This window comes from Archocentrus centrarchus, chromosome 7 (genome assembly GCF_007364275.1).
Source record: "Archocentrus centrarchus isolate MPI-CPG fArcCen1 chromosome 7, fArcCen1, whole genome shotgun sequence".
Classification (NCBI taxonomy): Eukaryota; Metazoa; Chordata; class Actinopteri; order Cichliformes; family Cichlidae; genus Archocentrus; species Archocentrus centrarchus.
The window spans coordinates 5160251-5173688 of NC_044352.1; the positions used below are offsets into that span (position 1 = coordinate 5160251).

The following is a 13438-nucleotide window of genomic DNA, read 5'->3' on the forward strand; positions in this document are numbered from 1 at the left end:
ACTGGCACTGCATTTTGTAATCTATAGTGCGATTAAATATGAATTTAAAAATCAGGACTCTCTGAGTCCAGCGATGTCTCACCTGTAAATAGCCACACTACAGTTTAAAAGCCAAATAGCCTACCAGCTAATGCTGTTTACTTTAGATACCTGACATCCCGGTATAAACAACGGAAGATAAATAACTTTAGCTCATATAAAATGGGCGCTTCAAATGCAAGCATTTCTGATCGTGTCCTCAGTCCAATTTTTATCAGTACATTTGATGGCATGCAACCACAGACACCTCAGTTTTCTCTCAAACAGCCGTGATCTCGTGGGATTCGGTACAACTTCAGTCCAGTTTTGGCAGAGTAGAAATTCTGACAGCCAAACATGCAACAGCAGACATTTTGATGCTGATATTGCTTTTAAATCACGTTTGAACCCTGTACAGTCTCCTTGTTCTTATTGATTTGAATGGAGTAGCAGTTCACTTCCGTTGCCAAAATGCGCGCGCATCCTTTGATGACGTAGGCTGTAAAAGGGTCTATTAAAGCACCAGACAGCTGCACGCTTATCTCCTGCAACTATAAAGAAGAGAGACAAAAATAAGTAAAGTGACCCTCAGCTTTCCTTTCTCTGCCACGTTTGTCTTTGGTTTCCTGCCTCACTCGCTCACGCCAAAACTCAACACTTTGACTAATAAACAGAAATGGTCACATGAACCTCAGAGACATATAAACATACACTTTACTTCTTTTCTGCTTCCAAGCACTGAGTGACTGGCAGAGCTGACATGAGCAAAGTCAGCACCTTGCTCAGTCTGAACTAAAAGCCTTAAATAAGCTAAGAAAATACTGTTACAGGTAGATGAATGTCTACTAGTTAAAAAATGTATGATACTGAATTTAAAACATGAAGCTTTGGCAGCTCATAGCAAATTTAGTCCTGTAGAGAGGACCCTCACACAGAATGTGAGAACAAAAGTAGCCTTTATTGTGGTTGATACAAAAGTCCAAAAAATAAGAGTCCGGAAGGTAAAGACCCAGAGAATATCCTGTTCTTTCAGGACTGGACAAAAAGAGAGCATAAACAGAAGCTTTGACAAATAAAAGACGGGAACCATAAAAACCTGATGAACTGTTTGGTAATGAGACACAGGTGAAGACAATCGGGTGATCAGGAGAAGACACAGGAAGTAAAACTAACACAGGACAGGAAAGAAAACTAGTCTTAAAAAGTAAAACAAGAAACGGACAACTACACAAGACTAACAGCAACTCTGAGCAAAAGCAAACAAACAGGAACTGAAGCTTAATAAAAACACTACAACACTAAAGCATTTTTAACAGGCACCCAAAACTCCAAAACAGAGGCCAGAATTCAAATAATACAACAAGAACTGATGCTCAGAATTACCAGAATAAAGATAAAGAAATCAAATCATGAATCAAAAATTAAACCCAACATTCAAACACTTGTTTGGCAGTAAAACCAAACAGAAATGAAAACTTAATAATGGTGAACAGGTACACTGGAAACACCACAAAAATCTGGGACACCTCAGTGTGTCAGGCCATCGTTTCCTCCGTCTTCCTCTGTGGTGCTATCCCTGGAGAACGGTTTTATCCAGTCCTGACCTTATCCAGGTCTAACCACACGGGCCGTACCATTTGAGTTTTCTTCTCCTCGCCGTTGTCAGAAGCTCTTCGTTGTTTGTGATGCAATTAGTGAGATGCAGAGTGCACAGTGGGACACAGTAATTACAGAATTTGAAGGCACGACAAGATGGAGTTGACCAGGGGGCTTATAGGAATCTTATTTTGCACATTGCTGAGTTTATGTCATCTTCCCATATTATCTTAGTAAACTGTTCCAGTGCTGCTGCTGTTTATGCAGCTTTTCTGCAGTGATTTCCATCTTCGACTCTTCCTCATTGATAACGGTGCCCAAGTATTTAAAACTGGCTCAGAGTATTAGTTCCCGAGAAAGTCAATCACTGCTTCTTGTCCTCTTCTTAGAAGCCCTGCTGGGTCCTAGCATTCTTATTATTGCCTGATCTTCTCGTACCCAGCAAACCTTTCAACATAGCCATCAGCTGGCAGTCTTTATTCGATGCCTAGTCATAAGAGATGATTTGACTGGACTTTTTATATGGAAACATCATTGTCAACATCCACCTGTTGCTTCAGATTTCGCTCATATTGCGAATAGTTTTCAGAGAGGTAACAGCACTGTTTCAACCATGTTAGGTAGATAATCCACATTTGCAGAAATGCAAATGCACATAAGTATATTTAGGAAAACAAAGACACTGCCACATCTCCAGATTACAACAGCAGGTTTGTTCGATTCCCACAAGTTTCTGCAGTTGTCGTGCTCTAAACATTAAGTATTCCCTCTGAGTGCAGCTGCTGCATCCCATCACCACGGCTGGGAAAATTTCTGATGATAGTCTGACAGCAGAATGAGTCATTATTTTAGTGATGAGTTCCGCATTAGCTCTGCAGCAGCTACTGCAGGATCCTAAAATGGCTCAGACAGAATCTGGACCTGTGGGAATTTTCCAAGATACCAGTGGAGGTACAAATTCATTCCATCTTTGTGAGGACTCTAACCTGAACCCTAAAATCAGGTCTCAACAGTCAAAAGAGACCCTTTAAAGTCCCAGAGTCAGGACTGGACTCCGTGTCCTCAGAACAATACATAAAACTGACACACTGAGCTGCTGTGTTTCAGTTCCCCTGATCTGATTATTCTACAAACAGCATCACATGACGGTTTTCAACCACTGATGCTAAACATGGAAAACCCATGTGACCTGTCTGACCTCAGCTTCACCAGAGAGAGAGCAAGCGAGAGAGAGAGAACGCTTCACATCTAATTTGATTCAGTCTAATGTAATGAACTGTGTCTCTTTGACCTTCAGCCACAAACCTCAGCCAAAGACCTGAACATGACCCGCGCGCCAGTTTGGTTGGCTGGTTATGAACAAGTTTCATAAACCAAACTTGTTGACTTGACTTGTAACCTGTAACGTTCATGTAATGACAGCAGACTCAATGAATGAATGTGGAAAAACTGAAGCAAAACTCTCAAAACTGCATTTTTTTTCCCCCTCTCAAGGATGATCATCAACCTTTTCTCAAATTCAACATTCAAGACCTTTATTGTGACAGTGACACTACATTTATTTCAACTTCCACCCCAGTCGCATCGCAAAATGTGAAAAAGTGACAAAAAAAGCAGTCAGTCTGTTATTTAAACTCTTCAACAAGAAGAGTGTTTCATGTCTGTAGAACGCATTTTGTCCAGACAAAACTGGGAGGCATCAGGATGGCAACCAAGAAAACAAAGCTTTAGAAAAGAAAAAAAAAAAAACAAAGCTGTATTTTAACCCAATATGCGACCTTCCTATGAACCCAACCAAGTCGGTTTTAATGCCTAACCATTGTGACATGTGGGACTTTGACTCGGGTCTTTGGTACGAGTAGCAAAATGAATCGCACCACCGGCTCCACCACCAGCAGCAGCAGCAGCAACACCTCCAGCCTCCAGATACAGAATTTTCCAGCCTTTAAATGTGCAAAATACTGTTAATTGTGTACATGGACACAAATCAGGATATATGAGACTGGATGCATGAAAATCTCCCAGTGTCTGCGTGGGTTTCTCTGGGTTACTCCTGCTTCCTCCCACAGTCCAAAGACATGCAGTTATTTGTAGTGGAGTTAGGTCAACTGGTGATTCTAAATTGCCTCTCACTATAACGGCTGGGATAGGCTCCAGCCCCCTGCTAACTTTGGATAAGCGGAAGAACTTTCTGATCAAATTTTCTGTTTTAGAGGGGCACCCAATCAGGAGAAAGTGAGCACCAGAACAAAAACATGGAGCTGGAAATGAGCTGTATACAATACTGTGCAAAATTAGTGAGCCACCCATCCTTTCTTTATGGGAAAATGTGAAATAAGTGCAGTGATTTATTGAAACATGAGCGAACATACAAGGAAGAAGAGTATGTGCGGCAAAAACAACAAAACACATAATGTGTAATGCATTACTTTTTCTTGAGTACCGAACCCAACACTGGTTATATCTAAGCACAACACTGGTGCCTTTTTTTATGCTTGAATGGTTCAGAAGTCAGTGTTGAATTGCTTAACAAACAACAACAACAAAAAAAAGCATTCCTCTGAAAATAGTCAGATACAAGGACTGGACTGAAAATGAGTGAAAAAGCAGCCAATGTGCAAAGAGAAACTTTGAAAGCGCTTCAGAAAACCTGGAGAACTATTTCTGGCTCCTTGGAAGCAAAATGTAAAGCAATAAGGGGTGGCTCAAGACTTTTGCACAGTACTGTGGATCCACCAGGTATTTTATAATCTTGGAACCAGCTGCCAGCACCATTCCTATAAAAAAGTGCAATTTTTGCTGAGTTAGAGGTTTGCTTTGTTATCGCCCACTGCAGAATGATATTCACCTCCAGGGGGCAGCATTTTACCAGATATGTTTACAGATGTTTCTTTTGAATCTTTTGGTGTTTTTTTTAGCTTCACCCCAATTTTCTTAAGAGGCTTTCCTGTTTTCCAGGCTGCCACTGTAAATAATATTTTTAATGACTCACCTGGTAAAATAAAGGTCACACTGAGTCACAGCATCATCTTGTGGTACAAACTGGCATTACACAAAAGTACAGCCCAGCCCTTGTTTAACCTCAGTTCATCTCTGAGACTGTGGTTTTATAAAGTCAGAGATTGCTTCTTCACATTCTGTTTATAGCTGTACTTAAATCTGAAGCATTTTAAAACCCAGGAATTTACAATAAATACCTTTAAACAAAAGCACAGAAACTGCAGTGGACTCACCTGTCCTGCAGGTGGAGCTGCGGCCGCCATGTGACGGTGTGTTGAGGTGGTAGGAGAACCTCATGGTGCTGAACTGACTGGAGAAGGAGGGAGGAGGAGGAGGAGGGAGGCTGAGCAGAGTGCTGCGAGGTCGGTTCAGCTGCATGCCTGCACAGGTACGTCACTCCACACCTGTACGCAGGTCAGGGTTTATTCAGTTCATTCTCCACTCTAATGAAATTTTTAATTTTTTTTTTAAATATGATTGCTTCTTTTTGAATCAGTCACTTTCTGTTTGTTCAGATTCTGTTTTTCTCTCTCCACACAGGTACGCTCAGCATCAGTTATCTGCTTCACTTTATTCTCCATTCAGGGAAATGAACTTCAGCTGTGGCTCTGTGGTGGTTCGCTCTCTGGCTGAAGCCATGTGGAGGTCAAAAATGTCTCCCCCTTCCTTCATCCTCCCCCTCTCGCTCCCATCTTTTCCTCTTTGTCACTCTTTCAGGAAACTAAACGTTACCAATCTCCTTGCCTCCATCTCCACGTCACGTATCCACAGAAACAATCAGAGGAATCCGGTTAATGTGGTTTTAGATTAAAAACCATCCCCGGGTCTGCTGACTGAAGGATTCTGTCACTCCAGCTCCTCCGAGAGAAAGCTGAGGAAGAACTTTTCAGAGATGAAAAAGGATCCAGAATCCTGGAATCAAACGCGTCTGTAGGAGCTTTAGAGCAGAATGTGCAGACTCAGCTCTCCTCCTGCCCGGGCGCCTCCACTTTTCCTGATTTCTGCTCCTCCTGCTGCTTCGGTTCGACTCCCTCTGAAGACTTTTCCCTCTTTCTCCTCAGCTTCAGTTTGTCCAAACAGACAGACAGACAGACAGTCGGTCGGTTGGCCGTCTCTCAGCAGCTCCAGGCTTTTGTGTGAAAGTCTGAACTGAGCAGCAGACCGACACCACAACTCCTCCTCCTCCTCCTCCGTCCAGACATCTGATCCCAGAGCAGCTCCCCTCCTCCCTCCCTGTGGTCTGGTTCTCATTTTCTCTGTTTTCTGAGGCTGAAATTTGAAGCAAAAGGAAAACTGTGGAGAAAAATTCCAGCAGGACGTTTTAAATTGTTCCTCTTTACCACCAGAATCTGAGCTCCACTGATTCTCCCCAGTCATGACTCTGCTTTTCTTCTTCTAACAGCAGCACAGATTAAAGTTTCAGGATGATGTGAGCAGCAGCTTTCAGCCACCAGGGGGCTCCAAACATTCATTCCACATGTGCTCCTGGGCTGAGAGCCTCAGTCTGCGATCATAACAAAGGTCACATTTCAGTGGTTTTAAGACCCGTCCACAGACAGGAGCAGACTCCCAGTATGTCAAACTCTTTTCTTCAGGCAGAGCAAAGATATGCTGCCACCTGCTGGAACACGCTGATGGAAATTTCAATACAAATATTTTGCTCATTACACAGTTTATCAACTTGTTCTGGCATCTTTTCTCATGCTGACAGGCTCTGTTTTAGCTCCTGTCTCTTAAACTGACAGCACTGGTACTTAGATGGTGCTTTTCTACTCTTTACTATAAGACACGTTCATACAGCACTTTATTCTATGGCTTTAAGTACTTTCCACCCATCACGGAAACACACACGTATGCCAATGGAGGCATTTGGGATTCAATATCTTGCACGTGGAGTCGAACCACGACCTTCTGATTAGTAGACAACCTGCTCCATCTCCTGAGCCACAGCCACCTCCACTTTGGTTCGTTAAGGACAGGGCACACTTCATTAATGGCGCCTGTTTACAAAAGAACTGTGATTTTCAGACTATTTATGTGAACATCTGCAAAAAGTTGAGCCTTCGAGCGCACACATTCCCAAATTCTTCTACAGTGAAGGTGACGGCATAACACGCATAAATCAGACAACGCCCTGAAGAAGCTCTGCCACAGCTAGCTGGCAGATTCAAGAGGCCCTCTATTCAGATCTCTGAGGTGCTCCAACCCAGAGAAGACCCTGGCACAGAGTCAGGACACACTGGAAATATCATCTCTCGGCTGGTTTGGGAATGCTTCAGTGTTGCCCAAAAGAACTGGAGGAGATGGGCGGGAAGATGAAGGCCTGGGCATCTCCTCATCAACTGCTGCCTCTGCAACAAGGACCGAGATAAGTGGCAGAAAATGGATGGATCTACATTTCCACCCTCATCTATTGTCACGAGCTCTGGATACTGACCAAAAAAAATGAGCTTCCTCTGAAGGGTGTCTGGGCTCTCCCTTAGAGACAGGGGGAGGAGCTCAGTGATTTGGGAGGGAGAAAAAGTAGAGCTGCTACTCCTTCACATCAAAAGGAGCCACCTGGGCACCTCCCAGGTGAGGTATTTCAGGCTTGTCCTAAAAGGAAGGGGCCCCTAGGGTATACCCAGGACATGCTGAGTGATTATGTCTCTCAGCTGGCTTGAGAACACTTTGCTGTTGCTGTCCCCCCAGATGACCTGGAGTAGATGGCCATAGAGAAGGAGGTCTGTGACCCGAACCAGAACAAACAGCAGAAAATGGATGTATAGAGTATCCAGGGATAGTGGGAACCCACTTACACTCACCATTTTGAGTGCATAATTATCAAAGTGTGATTTGGGGCAACATGCGAGTTTAACAAATCCCTGAAGTTCAACACGAAATGATGATGCGTCTTTGCAAACCTTTAGCTCCAATCAGCTTCATCTTAAGTTTCAAAATCATTTTACACGCTTTCATCTCATTGTTTTGACATGTTTTCTTGTTTTAAATGTAAAACAGTTTTATTGACATTTATAAAAAACAGACTGAATAAGAAATAAAAACCCATTTCCAGTAGAAAAAAAGGCAGCGGCTCCATCAGCGGATCTCCGACCTTCTGCTCCTCAGGCTGTAACGAGGCTGAACAGCAGGGCGATGACGATGAAGAAGAGGACAGACAGTCAGGAGAAGACGTGAGAGGAGAGGTCAGCATGTTTCTATTGTTTACATCAGAAAAATAGTTATAAGATGGCCAAAAATTAAAAATAAAAAAATCATAAAAATGTTAATCCAAAGAAAATGTCAAGAATCAAATATGCAAATATTTCCAAAATTAATAGAAATTCAAAACTAAATGACTTTGTGTATTTAAAAAATACAAAGTCACTTAAAAAAGGCTGAAAAATCTAAAAATGTGGGAAAATATTAATATTAATATTTGTTTAAAAAAATACGAGTGGAGGCAGCAAAGGGCCTCGGGCTGGAGTCGAACCCGAGTCGCTGCATGTGGTCAGCTCACTGTAAGCTAAAGCAGTGCCCACAATAAAACTGTGAGCTGTTAATGTCTGTCAATCATTAATGAAATTTCCAAAATGGTACTTAAAAATAACCCAAAAATATTACTGAAATGTGAGAAAATGTTTCTGAAAAATGTCTTAAGTCTGCTTTTGTAAATGAGAACTGATGTTTAACAGAGAAAATAAAGTGCCGGCACAAACTCTGGTTTCTGGGACTGATCGATCGGTCACAGCTCGTCAATAATTCGCACACTGAGGCTGTGTTTGCGTCAGAGTTTCTAAGTTTATACAATCAATATTTAGCTTTAAAGGATTTTTCTTGTAATACTTTAACCCTACAACTCAATATCCAACAATCAGCTCTGCCTACCTGCTTGTCCTCCACCAGGATGCTGTACACCAGCGGGGAGGAGGAGGAAGAGGAGGCAGACTGAGGAAGGCAGGAGGATGAGCGACGGGGACGCCTGCCTGGACTCTGCACTGAGGCATTGTGGGAAGTGTTTTTGAGCGTGGAGTCGGCTCCTGAGGTGTTCACGGTGATGCTGAGGATGCTGTCACCGCTCCAACCTGTGGCACAAAAAGACGAAGGACGTGACTGCAGGGCAAAAGTATCTGGACAGCTGTGCCACATCTGCTTCTTATTAATTAGACTCAAACTGTTTAATATCTTCAAGCACCAATGTTTACAGAAGTTTTGCATGACATTAAGCAGAGTTTCAAACACTTGCAGCAAATAGACATAAAAACTGAGCCCACTGTTGTCAAAATAACATTGCTGGGACTTTCCCATCCCTCCATGTGTGTAAATGGAAAGCTGGAAGCAGGTAGAGCGACAAAACCCGGAAGACAACAGGTGACACTCATCAAGCCAGAAACAGCACGACATGAGGAGGTGGGTTGCAAAGTGGCCTGCAGCTGCACAGCAACTATGGACTTAAACTGAGTGCCTTATAAGAGCTTCACCAGTTGGAAAAGTTAAGTTAAAGCACAAATGAACCACACAGGAGTTGATGACATGATTAATAACCAGGGAAACATATTGCTGGGCTCCCACTTAACCATAGACTGGACAGAAGATGTGTACATAGCCTCTGTGACAACATCACCCACTAGTTTGTTAAGTCCTGTTGCGAAGCCTTGAGCTTCAACTCGACATGATGAGCAAGAGGCCGATCTGACTGAGTACTGAGTACTGTCGCATGAGGACTTGTGTAACCTGGCGCATCCTGCACATACAACTGTGTCAATCTTTACTCCCATTTTGATGATGTATCAGTGCAGGAGCGTAAAGATTCCCACATTACAGACAGGGCAGAGACGCTGCAGCAGCTGCAAAAGACGGGACTTCCTGCAGAAAATGTTGGAAAAAAGACCCAAAAAAGTCTGCAATCACACTACTTCCTGTTTTGACTACTTCTACTCCTATTTCAGTCCTGATGCAGAGATTTTTTTCTCACCGGCAACACCTACCATTCAGGGGAAGACTGCAGCGAATCAGCCACACTTCATGTGCCAATATAAATCATTATAAAGCTATGATGATGCCACAGCTGACATGTGCAACACCCAGTGCAGTGACCGTGAACTTAGCTTAAAGTGAGCCAAGGTTCACTGTCACTCACACAGGCCGAAATGTCTGGGTTTCTTGCCCCCTGGTGGTCATTAATAAGGCAGGTTTAAGGCACTTCCACACCGGCTTTGCTTTTTAAGACCCAGAAGTTTTAACACCCAAAAGTCCCAAAAGGTCAAAGCACTGTATAAGCAGCCAAAGCGTGGTTTCAGACAGCCAGCAGAGAAGAATTGAGCAGATTTGTTGCATCAGTATGAGCACAGCAGAAGAAATGCTAAGGAGCTTAAATGGCACACATTAAATGAGGTTTGCCGATTGGTTGAGCCATCAGCTAATTTGCTCGGACTGCAGCGTGCCTGAACTAACATGATGCTCGATGGCTGGGAACACAGTCAGAACTTATAAACCATCTTCCTTCATCTGTGAGCGTGCAGACTTACTTTTAATAACAGAAGAAGACGACTATACTGACCAGCGTGTGAGAGGTGAGACAGGTCTGAGCACTCTGTGGTCGGACACACCGGAATGTCCGCCTCCCTCCTCCTCAGCATCTCCTCTCTTCTTCTGCTCTCCGATCTCCTCTGGAAAACATGAGACAGCCAATCAGGAACCTGCAGCAGAACGGGGTCAGAACTTAACCTCTCCTCAGTTAGCAGGTGTGTACACCTGAACCGCTTCCTGCTGCTCTCACCTTCACACGAAGCTGATCGTCTGCTGTCATCTTCTGTCGCCCCCCTAAACTCTCTGCAGACAAACAGTTTTCTGTTCAAAATATTCTCCAATGACCACGAGACGCTGCTCTAGTCAAACTGGAATCTATGAAAGTCCCCAACTGGTTGGAGAAATCCACTGTGACATCACCTACTGGTTTAAATCATCAACAGTAGCTAATTGGATTTGCCATGTTGGATTTTTTTTTTTTTTGGATGCCAAAGTGACCATATTTGGATGAGCAAGCTGCATTCATTAAGAAATAACCACAAACCAGTGGGTGGCCTCACAGTGCCACTTCCATCCTTTATATACAGTTTACAGCTTTCCAGAGCTTCTGCAAGCTGACCGAACTCACCTGCGTGCTGCAGCGCCTCCTGCAGGTTCCTCTGAGTCTCTCTGAGCTGCTGCAGCACCTGCAGGCTCTGCTGCACCGGGTCTCTGTAGCGAACACATATCACCAGCAGAACACACACTCCAACACACACCATGACCTGCCGCAATGTGCTCACATACATGGCGAGCAGCTCCTGAATGCAGGAAAGAGTGATGATGCCAAAATGTGCTGATCTGTGCGTCAGGTCTACGGTTTAAGCGTCAGGACATACTGACCATGTGCGGGTGTCCAGGGTTATCGGAGTTCATCACAAAGCGGTAGATCTTCCTCTCCAGGTAGAAGTTCAAACATACTAAACCCAATAACACCAATCTAAATGCACACACGTTATCAGCTACACGTTAAATCCGGCTCTGGGCAGAGGTAGGGAATGGAGGAGGAGTTACCTGGCTCTGGAGGAGCGTGGGATGGAGGTAATGAGGAAAGAAGCGCAGAAGGCAGCGGCATTGTAGCAGCAGGAGCTCAGGCTGTGAGTCTCCATCATCAGGAAACTCTGCAGGAAGGAAACTCTGTTGAAGAGTTCAGATAACGCCACCTGCTGCTCCCTTGAGGTGCTGCTGAGTTCTGCGAACACTGACCGCAGGCCTGAGGGGAACAGGTGGAGAGGGTGCAGGAAGTGAGTCTCAGGTGCTCAATACATTTTACCCTGTGTGTCTCAGGCTGTTAGTGCGTGCTTACCCTGCGTTGAGTCTCTCAGCGTGACTCTCAGCTCCTCACCATTGGTCAGGATCTCCTTCTGCGCCTGTAAGGCAGCACTCTGGGCCTCAATCAGGTCCTTAGCCATCAGTCTGGTGGATTCAAGCTGCTCAGCTACACCTGCCGAGCTCTCTGTCAGTCTGACACACACACATGCATGCATGTATTTAACGGCATTTCCTCACCTCCGCATGTCACTTGTGCTTGCTCACCTGTACATGGTGCTTTCAGCTTGGCGCTGCCAGGCCTCAGACTGCAGGAAGTGGCACATGGAGTGAGTGTGGGTGAAGAACTCTGTATAGGTGTTAAACGCCACAGTGTCCATGCCAGCTGTACACCTGCTGACCTCTGACCCCTCAGGGCATGAAGGGAAATCCCTGCCTGAGCTGACAGACAGAGGTTACAGTCGAACTAAGTGACTGAAGTATCTGCATGGCAGCCATGATGAGAGCTGGTTTAAGCCTGTAAGGAAAGGTGCCTCAATGCTTCCTTTATTACTTCCTTTAGCAGAGGATACACTGGAGCATCCTCTCTTTGATAAAGGATGCTCCAGTGTATGACAAATTAAAGCGATCCACTATCTGACCATTCATGAAACCCGGAGAACTCAGGAACCCTGGACTGAAGATCCAGATGAAGCAGCAGAGATCCACTCTTCACAGAGAAATGTTGCAAAACTAAAAAAAATATTATTTAAATATTTACACCCGATTTTGGAATTTCCTTCCTGTTTTCCTCCCCTTTCCTGCCCTGTAATTCTTTAAGTGGTCACATGATGGCAGTAAACGGCTGAAGATGGGAGATGAGAGGGGTAAAAATACCAGCGCTGCTTCTTTTAAATTTCATCAAAAATCAAAAATATCATTTTTACCGTTGAACTTATTTAATAATGCCGGACAGCAGCACAGAAGAACTGTTTCCGCCTGTGATGGCGGGGGTGAGTCTTCAGCCTCCGGCGGCGGGATTTACCTGCTCAGGTGACAGTGAGTGAACCGCAGCGCGATCCGGCTCTGGCTCTCCGACGTCAAGTCCCGGCAGCTCGTGTCCAGGTGCTCCAGAGCTCGCGCCCAGCATCCTCCGTACCGGGACTGTGCCGCGAGGCTGCGCACGCGCCGCAGCGCCATCCTGCCGCTCTCAGAATCCGGAGCCGAGGAGGAGGAGGGTCCGGGACCGGCGGAGAGGCAGAGCAGAACCGAACCGCTCAGCAGCAGCAGCAGCAGCGTGTCAGCACGAGCTGCCATCTTCACCTGTCTGCGAGTCAAACCGGTCAGCCAATCAGAGAGCGGGGTTTTCACCTGCACAGAGGTCAACGGGAGGTCGCGAGATGTGAGTTTTCTGATCAGTTTGTCCTTCATTCATCTAATCAGGTGAGCCTCATTTATTTATCTAAAGGTTTTTATTTGAAAGCGACAGGAGGAATATCTGTGCTGGTGGTGCAAAAGAAAAGTTTGATTTAAAAAAAAAATCAAACTTTTTATCTGAACAGACCTGATTTAAACTTGAACCGTGATGCTGTTTTAACAGCAGCAGCATCACATCGTAAACAGGTTAGTTTTTAATGACTTTCATGTCTTTTGTCCTTTCACCCCCAGATGACTGCCCCTCCCTGAGCCTGGAGGATTCTTCCTGTTAAAAGGGAGTTTTTCCTTCCCTCTGTCACCAAGTGCTTGCTCATAAGGGGTTATCTGATTCTTGGGGTTTTCCCTGTATTATTGTAGGGTCTTTACCTTACAATATAAAGCACCTTGAGGCGACTCATGTTGTGATTTGGTGCTATTTAGATAAAAAGGAATTGAATTGAGCTCCTGCTGTCTGAAGGACTCAGAGCAAAAACAGGCTTCAGATTTTATTAAGCAAAAATCTTCTCCTTAAGGCGGGGGGGGGGGCAGGTTGGAAACCAAGAGTAAGTAAAGGGGGGTCCCTCAGGAAATCAGAATATCTGATCAAAAACAT

General features: G+C 44.6%; 2 protein-coding genes across 2 annotated transcripts in view; both read right to left on the reverse strand.

Annotated features, from left to right (window-relative positions):
- fgd1 (FYVE, RhoGEF and PH domain containing 1) overlaps positions 1–5029 on the reverse strand; it is a 40709-nt gene extending 35680 nt beyond the window's left edge. Inside the window, exon 1 of the mRNA XM_030734356.1 lies at positions 4848–5029. Within this exon, the coding sequence (XP_030590216.1) occupies positions 4848–4992 (145 nt within the window). The 5' untranslated portion in view covers positions 4993–5029. The remainder of the gene's footprint in view (positions 1–4847) is intronic.
- A 2614-nt stretch (positions 5030–7643) lies between these two features.
- LOC115783732 (uncharacterized) lies at positions 7644–12642 on the reverse strand. Its single transcript, XM_030734699.1, has 11 exons — positions 12455–12642; positions 11698–11871; positions 11468–11625; positions 11176–11374; positions 11005–11101; positions 10909–10922; positions 10751–10833; positions 10373–10425; positions 10154–10262; positions 8482–8678; positions 7644–7734 (listed from the first exon to the last, which is right to left on the reverse strand). Exons 1-11 carry the CDS (start codon positions 12607–12609, stop codon positions 7693–7695), a joined length of 1281 nt encoding a protein of 426 aa, XP_030590559.1. The 5' UTR covers positions 12610–12642; the 3' UTR covers positions 7644–7692.
- Between the last annotated feature and the right edge of the window lie 796 nt (positions 12643–13438).